The following is a 14154-nucleotide window of genomic DNA, read 5'->3' on the forward strand; positions in this document are numbered from 1 at the left end:
CCGCCGGGAGCGGGGCCGCGGCCGGGCAGCCTTCCTCTGCAGCCCCGGCACAACGGGGGCTGAGCCATGGGCAGCGTCCCACCAGCACTCAGGGAACTCCGGGAAGAGCTGATCCAGCCTCCCCTTGAGACCTGCGGGGGTGGAGACCCCCTGCCCTCCCCGGGTCGGGTCCCTGCCTGGCTGCTCTCGCAAGAAGGACCTTTTTCTTCATCTCCAATCTGCCCCGACTGGGCTGCTGCTCCTGGGCTGCCCTCCGCCGCAGGAGGGGGCACCTCTGGCTCGACCTGCCCATCCCCGGGGGGAGCTTGTCCTCAGCTGGGCCAGCTTCCACCCCCTCGACCCCCCTTACCTCCGGGGGCTCCGAGCATGGGCGCGGGGATCCTAGGATCGTCCCTCTGGCTGGAGGGCGTTAGAGGCCCCCCGCGCGACGCGCCTGCTAGGACATGGCTCATCCCCAGGCAGAACCGTACTTGGTGCCAGGTGCTCGTGCGCTGCGGGGTGCCCGAGCGGCGGGACTTCAGCACGCGGTAGGGCTGGGCCAGCTGCTGCGGTGCGGGCGCTGCAGCTGAACGCGAGGCTGGGTGGTCATTTCCGTGATCGTCCCATTTTGGGGGGCCTGCAACTGCCTGAAGTTGTCATCGCTAGGACTGAAGTTCCCCAAACCCAGGTACCTGAGTTCCCAGAGGGGATACGCCCAGCCGTTCTGATCCGGGATCTGACAAAAAATACGTTTGCAGAATCGGAGTGGAAATCTGCCTCCGTTCACGGGCAAGTTGTTTGCCAAGGGATCTGCCCCAGCTGCCTGAAGTAAACTTAAAAACCTATGCACACCGTATGCGTGTGCCGCTCGTTTATACTGAAGAAGGCTGGGCGTTTAGGGTAGGCAGGTTCGGTATGTGGCCAGGGTGAAATATTTGGATAGAGAAAACGGCATCATATCCATCACGCCCAGAAAGGTACCGGGCGCCAGCGCGGTGGCACAGGCGTAGCAGGACGATGCTCTGCCGTTACCTGGTCTGCCTTCCCGTGCAACAGAGGCCAGGCGTTCGCGCCCAGCGACTCGGGGTGGATCAGGGCAGGTCTCAGCAAGCCGTCCAGCTGAATTCAAAGGCTCCAGGCAGCGGAGACCATGGCAGCTCATGAACACTTGCTTCTTCCACTGGTTTGTCTCCCTCCCTGTCAAAAATGGCTCCTGATTTTCAGTTCACGTTGTGCTGACTTGAGCCACTAGCCACGGGATCCCATCTGTAGAGAGAGAAGAGCTCGGACTCCTTCCCCGATACACTGATCAAATCATGCCCTTGCCCTCCCTTACGTAAGCTCTCCTGCAGTCTCCCCTCGTCAGGCAGGTTGCCCAGACCTCGCATCAGCCTGCTAAGTCTTCCCTGAGCCCTCTCCGATTTCTCTGCGTCTCTTTTGAAGGCCAGACCCCCAGAGCTGGCCGCTCTTCGGCCACAGCCCGGGTGACGCATGGCTCGCGGGGGAGCTCTCACCCGGCCCAGACTGAATCCCTCCCGCTGGGATTCAAGCGTCGGCTCCAGTTTCTGGCTGGCTCCTGCCTGTGGTGCTTTCCTCCCAAAACCGCTGAGCTGGAGGGAAGGGGGCCTGAGGGGCACCCCAGGGGAACACAAGCTGGGTCAGGCCAATGGTCCAGCTAGCTCCAGGCGCGGCAAGTCCTAGAGGCTTTAGGGGAGAAGCATGAATGGAGCATGCCTAAAATGAGCCATCCCCTGTCCCGCATCTCCCGTTGTTGGCTCAGGGTGCCGGGGGTGCAGGCTTGACCCTGCTGCGTAACAGCCAGGAACGGACCTGTCTGCCACGGAGGCCCACAACCTCCTTTCCGAGACGTGGAGACCAGGACCGCAGACAGGATTCAAGCTGCGGGTGCCGAGTGTCATCGTGGTGTTCCTGATTTCTTTTTAATTCCCTCCTGATTAATACCCAATATTTAATGGACTTCTTTTCCTGCCGGTGCACATTGGCCTGATGTTTTCCCAGAGCTCTCTGCAGTGCCTCCAAGGTCCTGTTCCCGAGCGACATGTTCCCTGCTCCAGCTGCAGGGTGATTATCTGCAGCCGTGCCCAAGCCCCTTCGTGACTCACCACTGCCCACGACGCGGGCTCCCACCCCACAGGGAGGTACTCCCTCCCCTGGCCCCATTTGGCTGTCTGAGAGCAGGTGTCTTGCTTGCAGCCGGTTTATCACTCCACCCAGGTCACTGCATCCGGTCCCTCCTCCTGCTCACTTTCAGTCCTGCCAATCTTTGGGTCACAAGCTGACTTTATCAGCGGCATTTTATGCAACGTGCCAGGGTTGTGTCGTATCCATTTGAGAACTGGGACGCAGCGGCAGAACTAAAGACAGCGTTGTGAAGCACTGGACACCAGGGGCACGTGAAGGTCGATTTGAAACGCTGCTCGTGTCAGAGCAGCCCACAGCCCTGTTTCGGCACAGGCATCCCAGGCTGGACTCAGGGATGGGAGACAGGAGCAGCCCTGCTCAACCACAAAGAGCTGCAAGAAGCATGGACTAACTGCAGCTGGCTTCTGGGTGGGCCCATCCGGACGGCGTTTGGCTCAGTTATTTGTGACTCCTGACACTGAAGAGAAGCACCTTTAAGAAGTGCAGCGTCCAGCCCCTGGAAGAGCATCTGTTTCAGGTTTCAGAGGTAGTTAAAGAAATGAAAAACAACAGGAAACCAGGTCTGGTGGAATGAGTGGAGGGTTTTCCAGGGTACATGGAGAAGGACGCCCAGGGTGGGGTTCCTCCCACCTGGCGGAGGTTACAACTGGTTCAGGGCGTTCGACTGGAGACAAGGCACCGTTCCCGCAGCTCTTCTGGCGGTTACAGGCCCCTCTCGCGGGCTGCCAGCATGCCGCCTTTTGGCAGCCACACCGGTGACCCTAACCGCTGTGCCCTGCTCAGGCCCACGGAGGAACAGCGCGGACCTCCGGGTTGCACCGTGAGCTGCAGGGAGCGTGGCACAGCCAGAACCGCTCCCCTGCACGCGCACGTACCGCCGATGCTGCAGGCAACAGGCAGCGCCTGTGCGGGTCAGGGCCTTTATTCCTGACGCTACGAGACGCTGCTGATCCCTGCAATAAATGGCTTTTATTGTGCACCTTGGATGGCTTCACCGGCCCTCTGCTCCCTCATAAACCTCTGCCAGGAGAGCTTCCAACATCCCAACTTCTGAGCAGGGATCCCATGGCTGTCATTGCTTCTTAATTAAAAGAACCCACCCCCACCGTGTTTCTCTTTGTCCACCTGAAAGCATAAGTGATTCCCTTCCAAACTCCCCCCGAACTGCGGGTTCAGGCTGAGCCAGTGAAACTTAAGGTGCATTAACTGGTAATGCATCAGGGCTGGAAAACAGGCTCCCTGCCCTTTGCAAGCGGAGAATGCAGATCCTGCTGCTAACAGCGCTAAGCTTGCTGCCAGCCCTAAAAGCTCACAGAGTGCTCGAGCCCTGCTCACAATGGCCTGGTATGAAGCAAAGCTACCGGCGAGACTCCTCTCTGCATTCCTTCGCACTAACGCTGCCCTCCCTAACTGCGCTCAAAGTGCCGGCGTAGCTTAGCTAGAGAGAGGCATGTGAAAAATAACCCTATTATATAGCAACGACACAGCCCATGCCGAAGCAGCAGAGAGGCCCAGACCCCAAGGCCCAATGTGCACGTATGCCAATTAACTGCCCCCGGTGCTGGGCTGCCTTTTTATAGCAGCTCACTTCCCAGCAGGCCTTTCTAAGCACTGGCCCTTAAAATACAGCAGAGCCAAGCAGCTGCAGCCTGTAAGTGCTTGTTTGCTGCATCAGCTTCCTCTTGTTTTGCTAGTAAGTTTTTCCTATTTGCTGTTAGGCTTTAGTTCCTCTTGTTCTCTTTGAAGAGGGGATGGTCTCCTGATTACTGCAGCTATTCTTGCTGGCTCTCAGACTCTGTTAAATAGCTTCTCCTTGAAGTATCGGGTGGGGAGCACATGGCGGTGGGTGCTGGGAGGCTTTGCAGAGCTGGGGCGGGGGTTTCACCCCTCTGCTCCAATGCAGCCATGGCCTAGTCCCATGCCACCCTCCCTCTCCCTCCTGCGTGGCACACGCACCCGCAGCATGCTCCTGGCAGCTGCCTGCGCGAAAGGACCGTCGAGTCCCAGGCTCTGCGCGACCTCCAAGTTTCTGCTGCAGCTCCTGGACGGCTGGAGCCTTCGCGCTGGCTCCGGCCAAGAGGACACCCGCAGCACGAGTTAACTGGGCTTGAGCTCGCTCTCCCTCACCGTCCCCGTTTCCTGTGCGAGGCGCTGGGTCCCACCCCTGGTTCAGCTGGAAGGGTTAGAGTCCATCCTTCTGCAAATGCCAGAAGCTGCAAGACAAAAGCATAGGCCTCCACCCCGCCTAGATGGGTGCCTGGCTCTCCCAGCAAGGAGCCGGTGCAGACTCCGGGGTCTGGCTCACTTTGCGATGGTTGCAAATGTGGACTGGAGGAAACTTGTTCCACGACTGCCGGGCTGCGAGCTCCGGGGGCCGAGCCTGCTCCCTGTTGCAGGGGGCACAGCTGCGTGGTATAGCTGAAGCAGTGCCACCTGCGCAGGGGCAGCAACTCGGTCTGCGGCACCCTGTGAAGTCAAGGGCGTTGGACCCGACAGCACACCGACAGAAGCGCGTGATGGCTACTTACTCGGTGGGCCCTGGCAGCAGGGACGGTCTATCCGCCCTGGTCCTGCAGCACAAGCCCCTGGCACCCTCTTCTGCCTGGGGTGTTGTTATAGTGAGGGGCTGCTCCTCTTCTCCCGGCCCCCTCTTGCAAACAGCTGCATCGAATGCATCACTCTGCATGATGCAGGATTCAAGCAAGCCAAAGCCGGGCTCTCCCCACAGGGCCACAGTGCTCCCCAGGCCCTACTCTCTTGTGCCTGCTTGTGTGAACGAACCCTGATCCTGGTGCTCGCAGGTCACCCAAGTGTGGCCCAGGGAGACCGCGGGCCTGACTGTCCCCAGGGTGACGTGGCTCCCCAACGGGCACCTGCAGAAAGCTGCTGTTACCTTGACCTGTTCCCAGAGGGGCTGGCTCTTCCCACTCACAGATGCTGATGAACCCGGGGATGCTCTTGCAGCTGTGGACACAACCAACCCTCAGCGCCTGATCTAGTCCTCCTGCCACGGCAAGGGGGAGAGCTGGACTTGCTTAGCTATTCTCCTTCCCAATTAACCACCTCTAATGACCCAGCCATGAGGACATCCCCACCCTCCTGCTCTGTGCAGCAATCCAGGCCAGAGCTGCGAGCCCGGCTTTGCCCTTGGAGCCCTCCCCCGGCTGTTACAGCCTCGCAGCAGCTGACACGCTGTGGTCCCCCCGCTGCCCGCTCCCCTGGGCACCTTCTCACTCTCTCTGACCTCTCACTCCCCTCGCAAGAAATGAATGCATCTGTCCCGGTCACCTGTGGGCAGGTCTTTAGGGCACAACTGCCTGTGCAAGGAGTCAGTCAAGCTACTCTCCCAAAGCAGGATGCCAGGTTAGCGCCAAACCTGGGGCATCCGGTCGTCTGTCAGGGAGTGCGCTGCAGATCTCCTGGGGGCAGCTTGGGGGTGTTGCTTCCCATCTGGGGAGTATTTGCTTTTCACCTCTGCCCCAGGCGCTCCCCACTCCCAGGAGCGACACCCAAGCCAGCCTCTTAGCACCAGCTTGGGGACACGCTCCTAAAACCGGTCTCACACCCCAGTCTCCCCCAGGCACCTCCTGCACGGTGCCCGCCTGGGCTCTCCCCGCACCTGGGCCCTGATCCTGGGTCTCAGCGGGACGAGAGCAGAGGGCAGGTCCGGAGGGGAACCAGGTCCAAGCCACACGCCAGCTCACAGGCAGGTGCCCCCCCGCCCCGGGGGCAGCCTCAGCCTTGCGCTCTTTACGGAGTCAGTGGCCGTGGCCAAGCCCAGCTTTTGCCGCCTGACTCGCTCCACCGTCTCTGGACTGACCGTGGCCTGAGGTCTTGGACAACAGCAGGTGAAGCAGGCGTGCCTTGATCGACTCTAATGTTGAACTCCGGCTTTTCCGCACAGCCTCATCCTGCTCTCAGGGAGCCGAGGACGTGGTTTCGCTCCTCCACCCAGTCCTCCTCCCTGCCCCTCTCCCCTCCGTTTGCTTTCCCTGCACTGGTTTACGGCTCTGGGCCCTTCCTGCAAAGCCCGGCTGCTGCCGACAGCACTCTACCGCTCGCCACCAGCTGCTGCGGGTCCCCAGGGCAAGCTCGTCTCCGGCCTGCACGTGGGCTCCCAGGCTGCGCCGGCCCGCTGGTGCACGGCTACAGGCCTCTCCTGCTCTGCACGGAGGAGCCTTGCAGCACCGCTGCCCGCAGACGAGGCCCTGCCTTCACCCTTCAGCTCCGGGCAGCGTCTTGCCCTCCGGGAAGCGAAGGCACCATCCGGGAGCTGAGCCCACGCCGCCAGCATCTCCAGTCAAGACCCAGGCGGGCGTAAATCAGGAAGAACTGCTGGAAGCCATCAAGCCGGCAGCGGAGGACCTGCGGAGAGCTGTGTCAGCGCAGCACAGGCCGAAAGCAAAGCCCCTCCAGTGCCACGTGCGGGATGGACACCCCCGTAGGCCGGTGCCGTGTTGGAATCCAGCACGAGCGGAGGGATGTCCTTGCCCGCGTCCCTTCCTGACACAGATCTGCTACGAATCTGGTCTAAATCCAAATGATCTTATCTGTGGAATAGATTGGAAATGCCTTGCAGCAAGAAACTCTGCCGCATCCGAGTGGAGACAGCTCTGCCGCGTGGAGCCGGTCGGATGGGGGAGGAGAGGGAAGCCTCTCGCTGCCGTGACCTTGGCATCCTGCTTTGACGCGTCCCTGTGGCACAACCGGCTGGCCTTGGATGCGGGGCGCTGGCCCCCGCTCGGTGTGCAAAGGCTCCCTTTGCCGGGGAGGTGGCGGCACGGCTTTGGCGATGCCCGACGCACACCCTGAGCCGACACAGCAGCATGGCGACGGCCTAGGGAGCATCTGCTATACAGCCATCCAAAATCCCCTCTGCCTCTGAGGACAGGCCGTCATCCCGGGGGCCGGAGCGAAGCCCGAAGGGATTCGTGGCCCGGCCCTGGCAAGGACACACTCCTCATACCCGACATGTCCTTGCTCCGGGCTAGGCTGCGCGTGGGGGAGTCCCGGGTTGGGAACGCAGGTTTCCAAATACCCGGGACCGCGGCCAGCTGGCAGGTCCCCCGTGTCACCTCCGAGAGAGGCAGAGCGCAGCATGAGCTGCAGCTCGCTCACCCCAGCCCTGGACCACGCTTTGGAAACCACTGACCAAGCCCACACCGAGTACTCGCGCTCGGCTAAACGCGGGTCTGGCTACAAGAGGGCGAATCCTGCTCCCGACTGGCTTCCTGAACCGATCGCCGGTCCCGACACCGTCTTCCTCCCCTCAGCGCTACTCGGAGCCGCACCGGGGGAGAGGAGTCGACCACAGCAGAGCGACTCCACTAATAATAATAAAAAGAGGGGTCCGAGGTCTCAAGCCTCGCTGCCTGCTCCCCCTCTCACCTTTGGTGCTAGGAAAGGGCCACACACCCTTTATTTCTCTCAGCTTTGGGAGGCTGTTTACATGCTCCTGTCCCGCGTCCTGCAGCGGAGCCAATTTCTCCCTCCTCCAGGCCCCTGCAATGCACTCTCTTAGCCCCGGCGCAGGACACAACTTTCCTGTTGCACCTTTGCCACCACCTGCCATCAGAAAGGACCCCGAGTCCCTCTTACAGGCCGCAGCTGAGCAGTGAGCTCCACACAGGAACCTCTTCCCCTGTTACTCAGGCCCCGCCACGTCCAGGCTGGCACGCGCCAGGTGTTCAGTGGGGCACAGCAATGCTGCATCACGCTTTGGAAGCGTGCCGAATACGCTTGGAAATGGAGAAGCACGATTAAGACAGAGATAAAGCAAATACTAGCCATGGGTTTTGGCCAGAGAAGCAAGACAGCCTTGTAATCCCGGGGTCCCAGAGAGTTGACAATATCCCCAGATTTCTGTACGCCATTAGCAAGCAGCTGGGGACATGCCTGCAACCAGGGTTAGGAAATGAATTTGCAATTCCTTCCTATCCAGACAGTAAAAATGCAGTCAGCTGCACAAATCGTTGGTGTTGCACAGATGAACATAACAGTAGGGCTGATTTATCAAGACGAAATGTCCTTTCAAACCTGCAAGTAATTCCAGCCGAAACAAAAAAGACTTAAGCCTCTCCCCTGACCGGTATCTGCATGCAGTGGAAACCACTCTCTCCAAAGGAGAACAGCAGCAGGTCATCTGGCCCTACATATCCTGTTAGAGGCCGAGCCCATTTGCCAACAAACGTCTCTCCCAGTTACCCACGGCAGCGACTGACTCGAGCTGGATGCCCCAGCAGCGCTAGAGACGAGCAGAAGCGAGTCACTCGGACACGAGGCAAGTCGCCTTCCTCGGCCGACGAGCACAACGTGGGGCGCGCAGCCTCTGCATCTCGCACCTCTCGCTGCGCAGGAAGCTGCTGGAGCTCCTCGCCTACTCTCACCGTGTTTAATGCAAAAATTATCTGGCTCTGTGGTTTCCGGGAAATGGCACCTCCACCAGCCGCAGCTACTGCTGAAGGATGGCGTTTTAGGCAGCTCTGCGTCCGCCAGTCTAATGGAGCAGGACAAGGCGGGGGTGGGCACGGCCACGTGCCAGGGCACCCACCGAGGAAGCCCGAAACGTGACGCAACCCAACTTTGGAAAGGAAACTGGCTTTAGTGCGCCCTAACGCTCAAAGCCACCAGCCGCATTCAAGCTGAGCTGCGTTTCGGACCGCAGGGGAAGCAGGATGCTGCCAGCTGCTGCTCGCCGAGCGCGTGGGGCGGGGCTCAGACGCGGGAGGTCACAGGCCGTTTAAAACCCACTTTAGGAGGTACTAGGAGCCGGTCAGCCTAGAAGACACAGGCGTCCTGGCACCCAGCTCCAGAGGTATCGAAACACGCCGGGCTTTGAAACAGAAACGAAGCTCTCCCGAAGCAGCCGCGAGGCCCCGGCGTGCTCAGGAGCCGCGCTTCCCCGCTCGCAAAGCCCATGGCCGCCGCCGAGGTGGGGCGCTGCTCACGCGCCCGTTGCGAGCTTGCCTGGGCAGGAGAGCGGGGGCTCTGGTCGCAGGGGAAGTGGGCCATCGTGAGCCTGGCAGCCCTGCAAGCTCAGCCCGGCTCAGGCCTGACCGCCCGGAGGGGGGGCGCTTCACAACCCAGCCCCACGGCTTCGTGCCCTGCCACCCTCTTCCACGCTTGCCGCCGACGCCACGGCCGGCGATCTGCAGCACGGGTCGGACGCCGCTCCCCGCACGGACCCCCACATCCACTGCACTCAAAGGCGGCTTAAGATGCGGGGCCGTGTCTTACACCGCAGCTTTGCGAGAAGGGGCAAAAAGCCCAATCCCACCACGTACAGGCTGCTACTCGCAAGCAACGATGGGAGCTTGGCCCACGTGAAGGGAGACCAGGGCAAGGCCAGGAGTCCGTCCTGATTGTCGCCCAGGGACTTGCCTACACTGCTGAAATAACGATGTTGACGTAAACGGGCTAATTCAGAGGAAGGCACTCGAGACCGGGAGGGGGCAGCCCCCGTTCCAAAGGCATTCTGACTCTGGAGTTAGCCTCCACCGGTGGGCGGGGGCTGAAACAGCCATTTCAGTCATTTTCCAAGTACGGACAAGCCCCCAACAGCAGCTTAATGCAAGGGTCTGCACTTCCAGCAATATGAGCCGATGCCGGGGGTTCAGTTTGCCGGGAACACAAGTCCGGAGAAGAGGGGGTGGCTCCCGACTTCACTGCTAGGGCAGCACCTCGCGTTCTGCGGCTCGTGGGCACAAGCAGCAATTCCCATCTACTTGCAGCTGGACGCCGTGGCGGGCCCCTGGGAGATGCCTCCCATTGTGCAACCCCCATTAGCCTCCGCAGGAAAGCCAGCGTCTAGCCCCCGTGACAGCCCCTGCAGGTTGCCAAAAGCAGGCAGGTTAGAGACCGTGCAGGAGGCGGGGGGCAACTGCTAGATGCATTTCCCACCGTGAATTAAATCTGCCACTGCCAGCACACACATCCAACTCGCATGACAATATTGCAGCTAAAAGCTTTCCCCGAGCACTCGGATGAATCGGCCTTCTCCGGCCAGACGCCACGGCTATAGCTAGGCTAATCGAGGGGGCAGCTTTCGCACGCCCCGAGTACAAAGAACGTGGCTAGTTCGTCTTTTCAGAAGCATTCGAAGGGAAGCTGCCACAGGTCCACCAGCCACGCGTGGAACAGACTGGCCTGTGGGTCTCCAAACATCACCCGACTCGAAAGAATTACTCTGTGCACAGCTCAGGAGCAGCCTGGTTGCAGAGGGAGCTCCAAAGAGTCCTGCAGCCTTAGCACCATCCTTTTAAATCCACAAAGGGAGGAAAACCCTGCGCACAGAAGCGACAGGAGTCAGGTTAAAGCATCTGATCACATATCCCTCTCCACGGGCCGCTCTCATTCGTCTCGCCCACCGCAACGGCTCGACGTCCAAGAACATCCAGCACCGAAGCATCCTAAACGGAGTTGTTCTCGTAAGGTGCCCCGTGCCCGCCTTCCCACGGGACAGGCCTCATGCAAGATATCCGTCATTATTTGCTACGGACCGTGCGGGGTCTTTGTCTAACTGCCAGGAGGGGAAGGTGGGCCTCTGAGCCGAGGGGTTAAATGAAACACGTGAGATCAGCACGGAGGGAACACGCCTGCCTCTTATCTGCGCCCTGCTCTCAGCACATCGCAATGGCATAGTAGGAGCTTATCATCCGACTCGCCTGCCCCCCACGCCCCTGGCCAGCACCGCTCCCGCCTCGGAGAGGTTCAGGGAAAAACCGTCTCCGTTCACGTCTTTAAAGAGGAGGGCGCGCACCCTGGGGAACGCAACCCTTCCGTTACGCCCGCATCCACGAGCCTTTTGCGTGCCGTTTGCAAGCGGGTAACAAATGCACTGCAACTTCCAGTCGTTTTTGTAAAGGTTTATAGTCCTTTGCAATGATTGCATGATACATTTTCGTCCTCCATGATACAGCCCTTAGAGCAGGAAGTGCTACTGGCAGCTCAGGCTCCACCTTCTTTCTAACAGCTGGTCTTTGCAATCCACTCTAAGCTAGCTGCAGAACATCAAATGCACTTTCAACATCTCCATTTAATATTTACATTCAAGCAATTAATAATTGGAAGCTTATAGGTTTAGACATTTCTAGTAGCAGCAGTTTCTATAATAGCTTGTTTAGCTTTAGATAACGAACTTTGCACATAGAAACAACACGTGTGTACAGTATCAAAAAATATATACCAGGGAATGGTCCTGCAGTTCATGAAGGGGGCGAAAAGGAATGAGACTAAAATGCTGACTGGTTAAAAAGGAGAACAGAAAATATTTGTTTGATATAGTTTATAAGGTGATCTAGAGACTCCATAAATCTAGGCTTTATATTTCATTATATAAATACCTACAAATAAATATATTAGCATGGCCGGGGGACCAGCTTTCAGCTCGAACAATACATTTCAAGAACACCACGTACAAACGGGAGCAAGAACCACTCAACAAGTTAGCACTGTTAAAATATAATACTATGCAACTCTGAGTAACTGGTGGGCCTCATCCAGGCGCGGCCCCGGGACCGCCGGGCCGGAGCAGCAGGAGAGGACGCCCCCAGCATAGCAGGGGCAGTCACGGTGCCCTGCCCCCCCCTGCGCCCGGGCAGGGAGCGCCGCGGTCGCCGCGCAGGGAGGGCAGGGCGGTGGGCTCCAGGCCAGTGGCAACACCGTGGAGGGGGATGGCGGAGCGGGCGGCCCCGGGAACGTCAGCGTACCTCCCTGCGGGGAGCAGCCGGCCCCCCTCACACCGTCACATACTCCTTGAAGGTCACGGTCAGGCAGTTTGCGGTCACGTCCGTGATAATTATATTCCCAAAGAAGGGCTTGAACTCCTGCAGGGGCTCGGCCTCCTCCTCTCCCCGCTGCTGCGGCGGGGCCTCGGCCCCCGGCTTCTCCTCCAACACCGGGGGCTCCTCCGGCTTCACCTGCGCCACGGCCAGCTCGCCCTCGCCCCGCGGCTTGACGCAGCGCAAGTCTATGGGCTCGTCTAGGTCCGAATCCAGCAGGATGACCTCGGGCTGGGCGGCGGCCGAGGGGGGGGGCTCGGGCGCCGGGGGGCTCAGGCAGGTGGGGGCGCTGATGCTCCGGGAGGTGAGGCGCTTCTTGCCCGGCTCCCTGTCCCCGTGGGGCTCGGAGAGGCAGCGCTTCCTGGAGCTGGAGCCGGAGCCGGAGCCGGAGAGGTTCAGTCCCATGGGGGAAGGGCTGTGCTCCCGGCTGGGGTCCAGGGACCAGGGCACGAGGTCGGGCTTGGTGGTGAGCTGCAGGGGCTGCTCGCAGGGCGGAGTCTGTCTCAGGGCCTCCTCGTGCTGCGCGGGCGGCGGGCCCTCGGCCCTGCTGGGGGGCTCCGCGCCTGCCACCCGCCCCTCCCCGGGCTTCCTCCAGGCCTCCTGCTTCTCCTCCCCGCCCTTCTTGGAAGTCCTCTCCTCCGAGGCCCGCTTCCTGGGCGGCTCCCCGGACTTGATCTTGACCGCCTGCATGCCGTTCTCCATGTACTTGCTCATGACGATGACGATGCGCCCGTTCTTGTTCTTGTTCTTGACTATCTTCATCTTGCCCCCGATGCCGTTGCTGGCCACCCTGTCCCGGGGAGGCGGCCCGGCGCCGCTGGACAGGTTCTTCTCGGCCCCGTTCTTGCCCTCCGCGGACAGGCTCTTGGTGGGGCTCAGCAGGCTCTTGGCAGGGCTGTGAGCCCATTTATCCGGGTGAGCAACCAGGGGGCTTTTGCTGTGGTCCAAGCAGCCCTGGCTCGGCGGCTCCTTGCTGCTGGGCTGGAAGTGGGGCTCGTACATCTTGGGGTCGGGCTGGTAGTGGTGGTGCTTCTTGCTGTTCAGCTGGTAGTAATACTTCCCCTTGCTGTGGGACTGGTGCTTCACGCTGCTCTCCTTGCCGTTGGGCTGGTACTGGTGGTGCTTCTTGCTGTTGAGCTCGTACTGGTGCTGCTGGCCCTTGCCGGAGGCGCTCAGGTCCAGCTTGGGCCGGTTGTCCGCGGCAGGGTCCTGCAGCCCCGAGAGGATGTTGGAGCGCCGGGCGAAGGAGGGGAGCTGCAACGAGAGTCAGCGGCTGAGTTTGGCCAGGGCCCGTCGAGGGAGGGCAGACAAAGGCAAGGGGCCGGCGCTTCTGCGGGCGTCCATTCAGTAAGCTTAAGCACACATTGTAAAACACGCGCCTGCCTAATGGCCATCATTAAGGGACGCGATGCGCCTTAACACACAGCCAGGGGCCTGCTCCTAGCCCACAGGCTGTATATTGCCCGGGATTAACTAGAGGCAATAAAAAGCACCCTTCAATCAACCCTCCCTACCGGCTCCGGGGGAAGCGCGGGAGGGCAGGGGAGAGGCGACACCCCGAAGCAAACACCGCCGGCTCCGCGCAGAGCCGTCCCCGCAAAGCAAGGCCTGGCCTCGGCTCCGTGCGTCACTGCCATGCTCAGTCGGTCGCAGCGTGGAGGCCCCCGCAGACGCGTGCTGGAGCGGCCGCGGCGAGGCCTGCCAGGAAGGAGATCCCCGTGCAGCCGCGGGGCTGGGCTTCCCCGGCCTCGGGCTCCTCCTCGCCCTTCCCCAGCTCCCCGGGCGCCGGCGGGCGCGGGACGCGAGGAGCCGCGCGGGAGGGAGGGGGGGGCTGCCACCGGCATTTAGCGGCGCCAGGGGATCCGCAGGTCGCGGCTCCTGCCGAGCATGATGAAACCAGCTGAAACTCTCCTCCCCGGGGAGCCGGGACCAACCTCGGGAGTTTATTAAAAAGCAAAACAAAGCGCTTTTAAATCCGCCTATTTGCTAAGGGGCCATTTAGAGGCAGGGCCATTTCTTGATGCCTTCCTCGGTTTCGGCTGGTCCCGACAGACGACCCCCCACCTCCTCCCGGCCCCCCAGACAAGTCAGTCAGTCAGTGCCTGAATTCACCTGCACGACCAGCGGCTTGGGCTTGGGCCCCCTCTTGCGGCATCCCATCAGCTGCTCCTGCCTCTCCCTGGAGGAAGATGCCCGTCAGTAGCCGGGGGCTGGCCCGCCGGCGAGCCGGGGC

The 14154-nt window shown here is 60.7% G+C and overlaps 1 protein-coding gene across 1 annotated transcript; it reads right to left on the reverse strand.

The window, feature by feature from the left end:
- Window positions 1-10994: 10994 nt before the first annotated feature.
- CBX4 (chromobox 4) lies at window positions 10995-14125 on the reverse strand. Its single transcript, XM_019542261.1, has 2 exons — window positions 14034-14125; window positions 10995-13175 (listed from the first exon to the last, which is right to left on the reverse strand). Exons 1-2 carry the CDS (start codon window positions 14079-14081, stop codon window positions 11877-11879), a joined length of 1347 nt encoding a protein of 448 aa, XP_019397806.1. The 5' UTR covers window positions 14082-14125; the 3' UTR covers window positions 10995-11876.
- Window positions 14126-14154: the final 29 nt, after the last annotated feature.

This window comes from Crocodylus porosus, unplaced genomic scaffold, assembly GCF_001723895.1.
Source record: "Crocodylus porosus isolate Cpor-Errol unplaced genomic scaffold, CroPor_comp1, whole genome shotgun sequence".
Classification (NCBI taxonomy): domain Eukaryota; kingdom Metazoa; phylum Chordata; order Crocodylia; family Crocodylidae; genus Crocodylus; species Crocodylus porosus.

Coding starts and splice junctions, on each gene's coding strand:
- CBX4 (XM_019542261.1), bottom strand. CDS start 14,081: ATGGGATGCCGCAAGAGGGGGCCCAAGCCCAAGCCGCTGGTCGTGCAG. Junction 13,176..14,033: donor CCAAGCCGCTGGTCGTGCAG/GTGAATTCAGGC, acceptor CTCTCGTTGCAG/CTCCCCTCCTTCGCCCGGCG.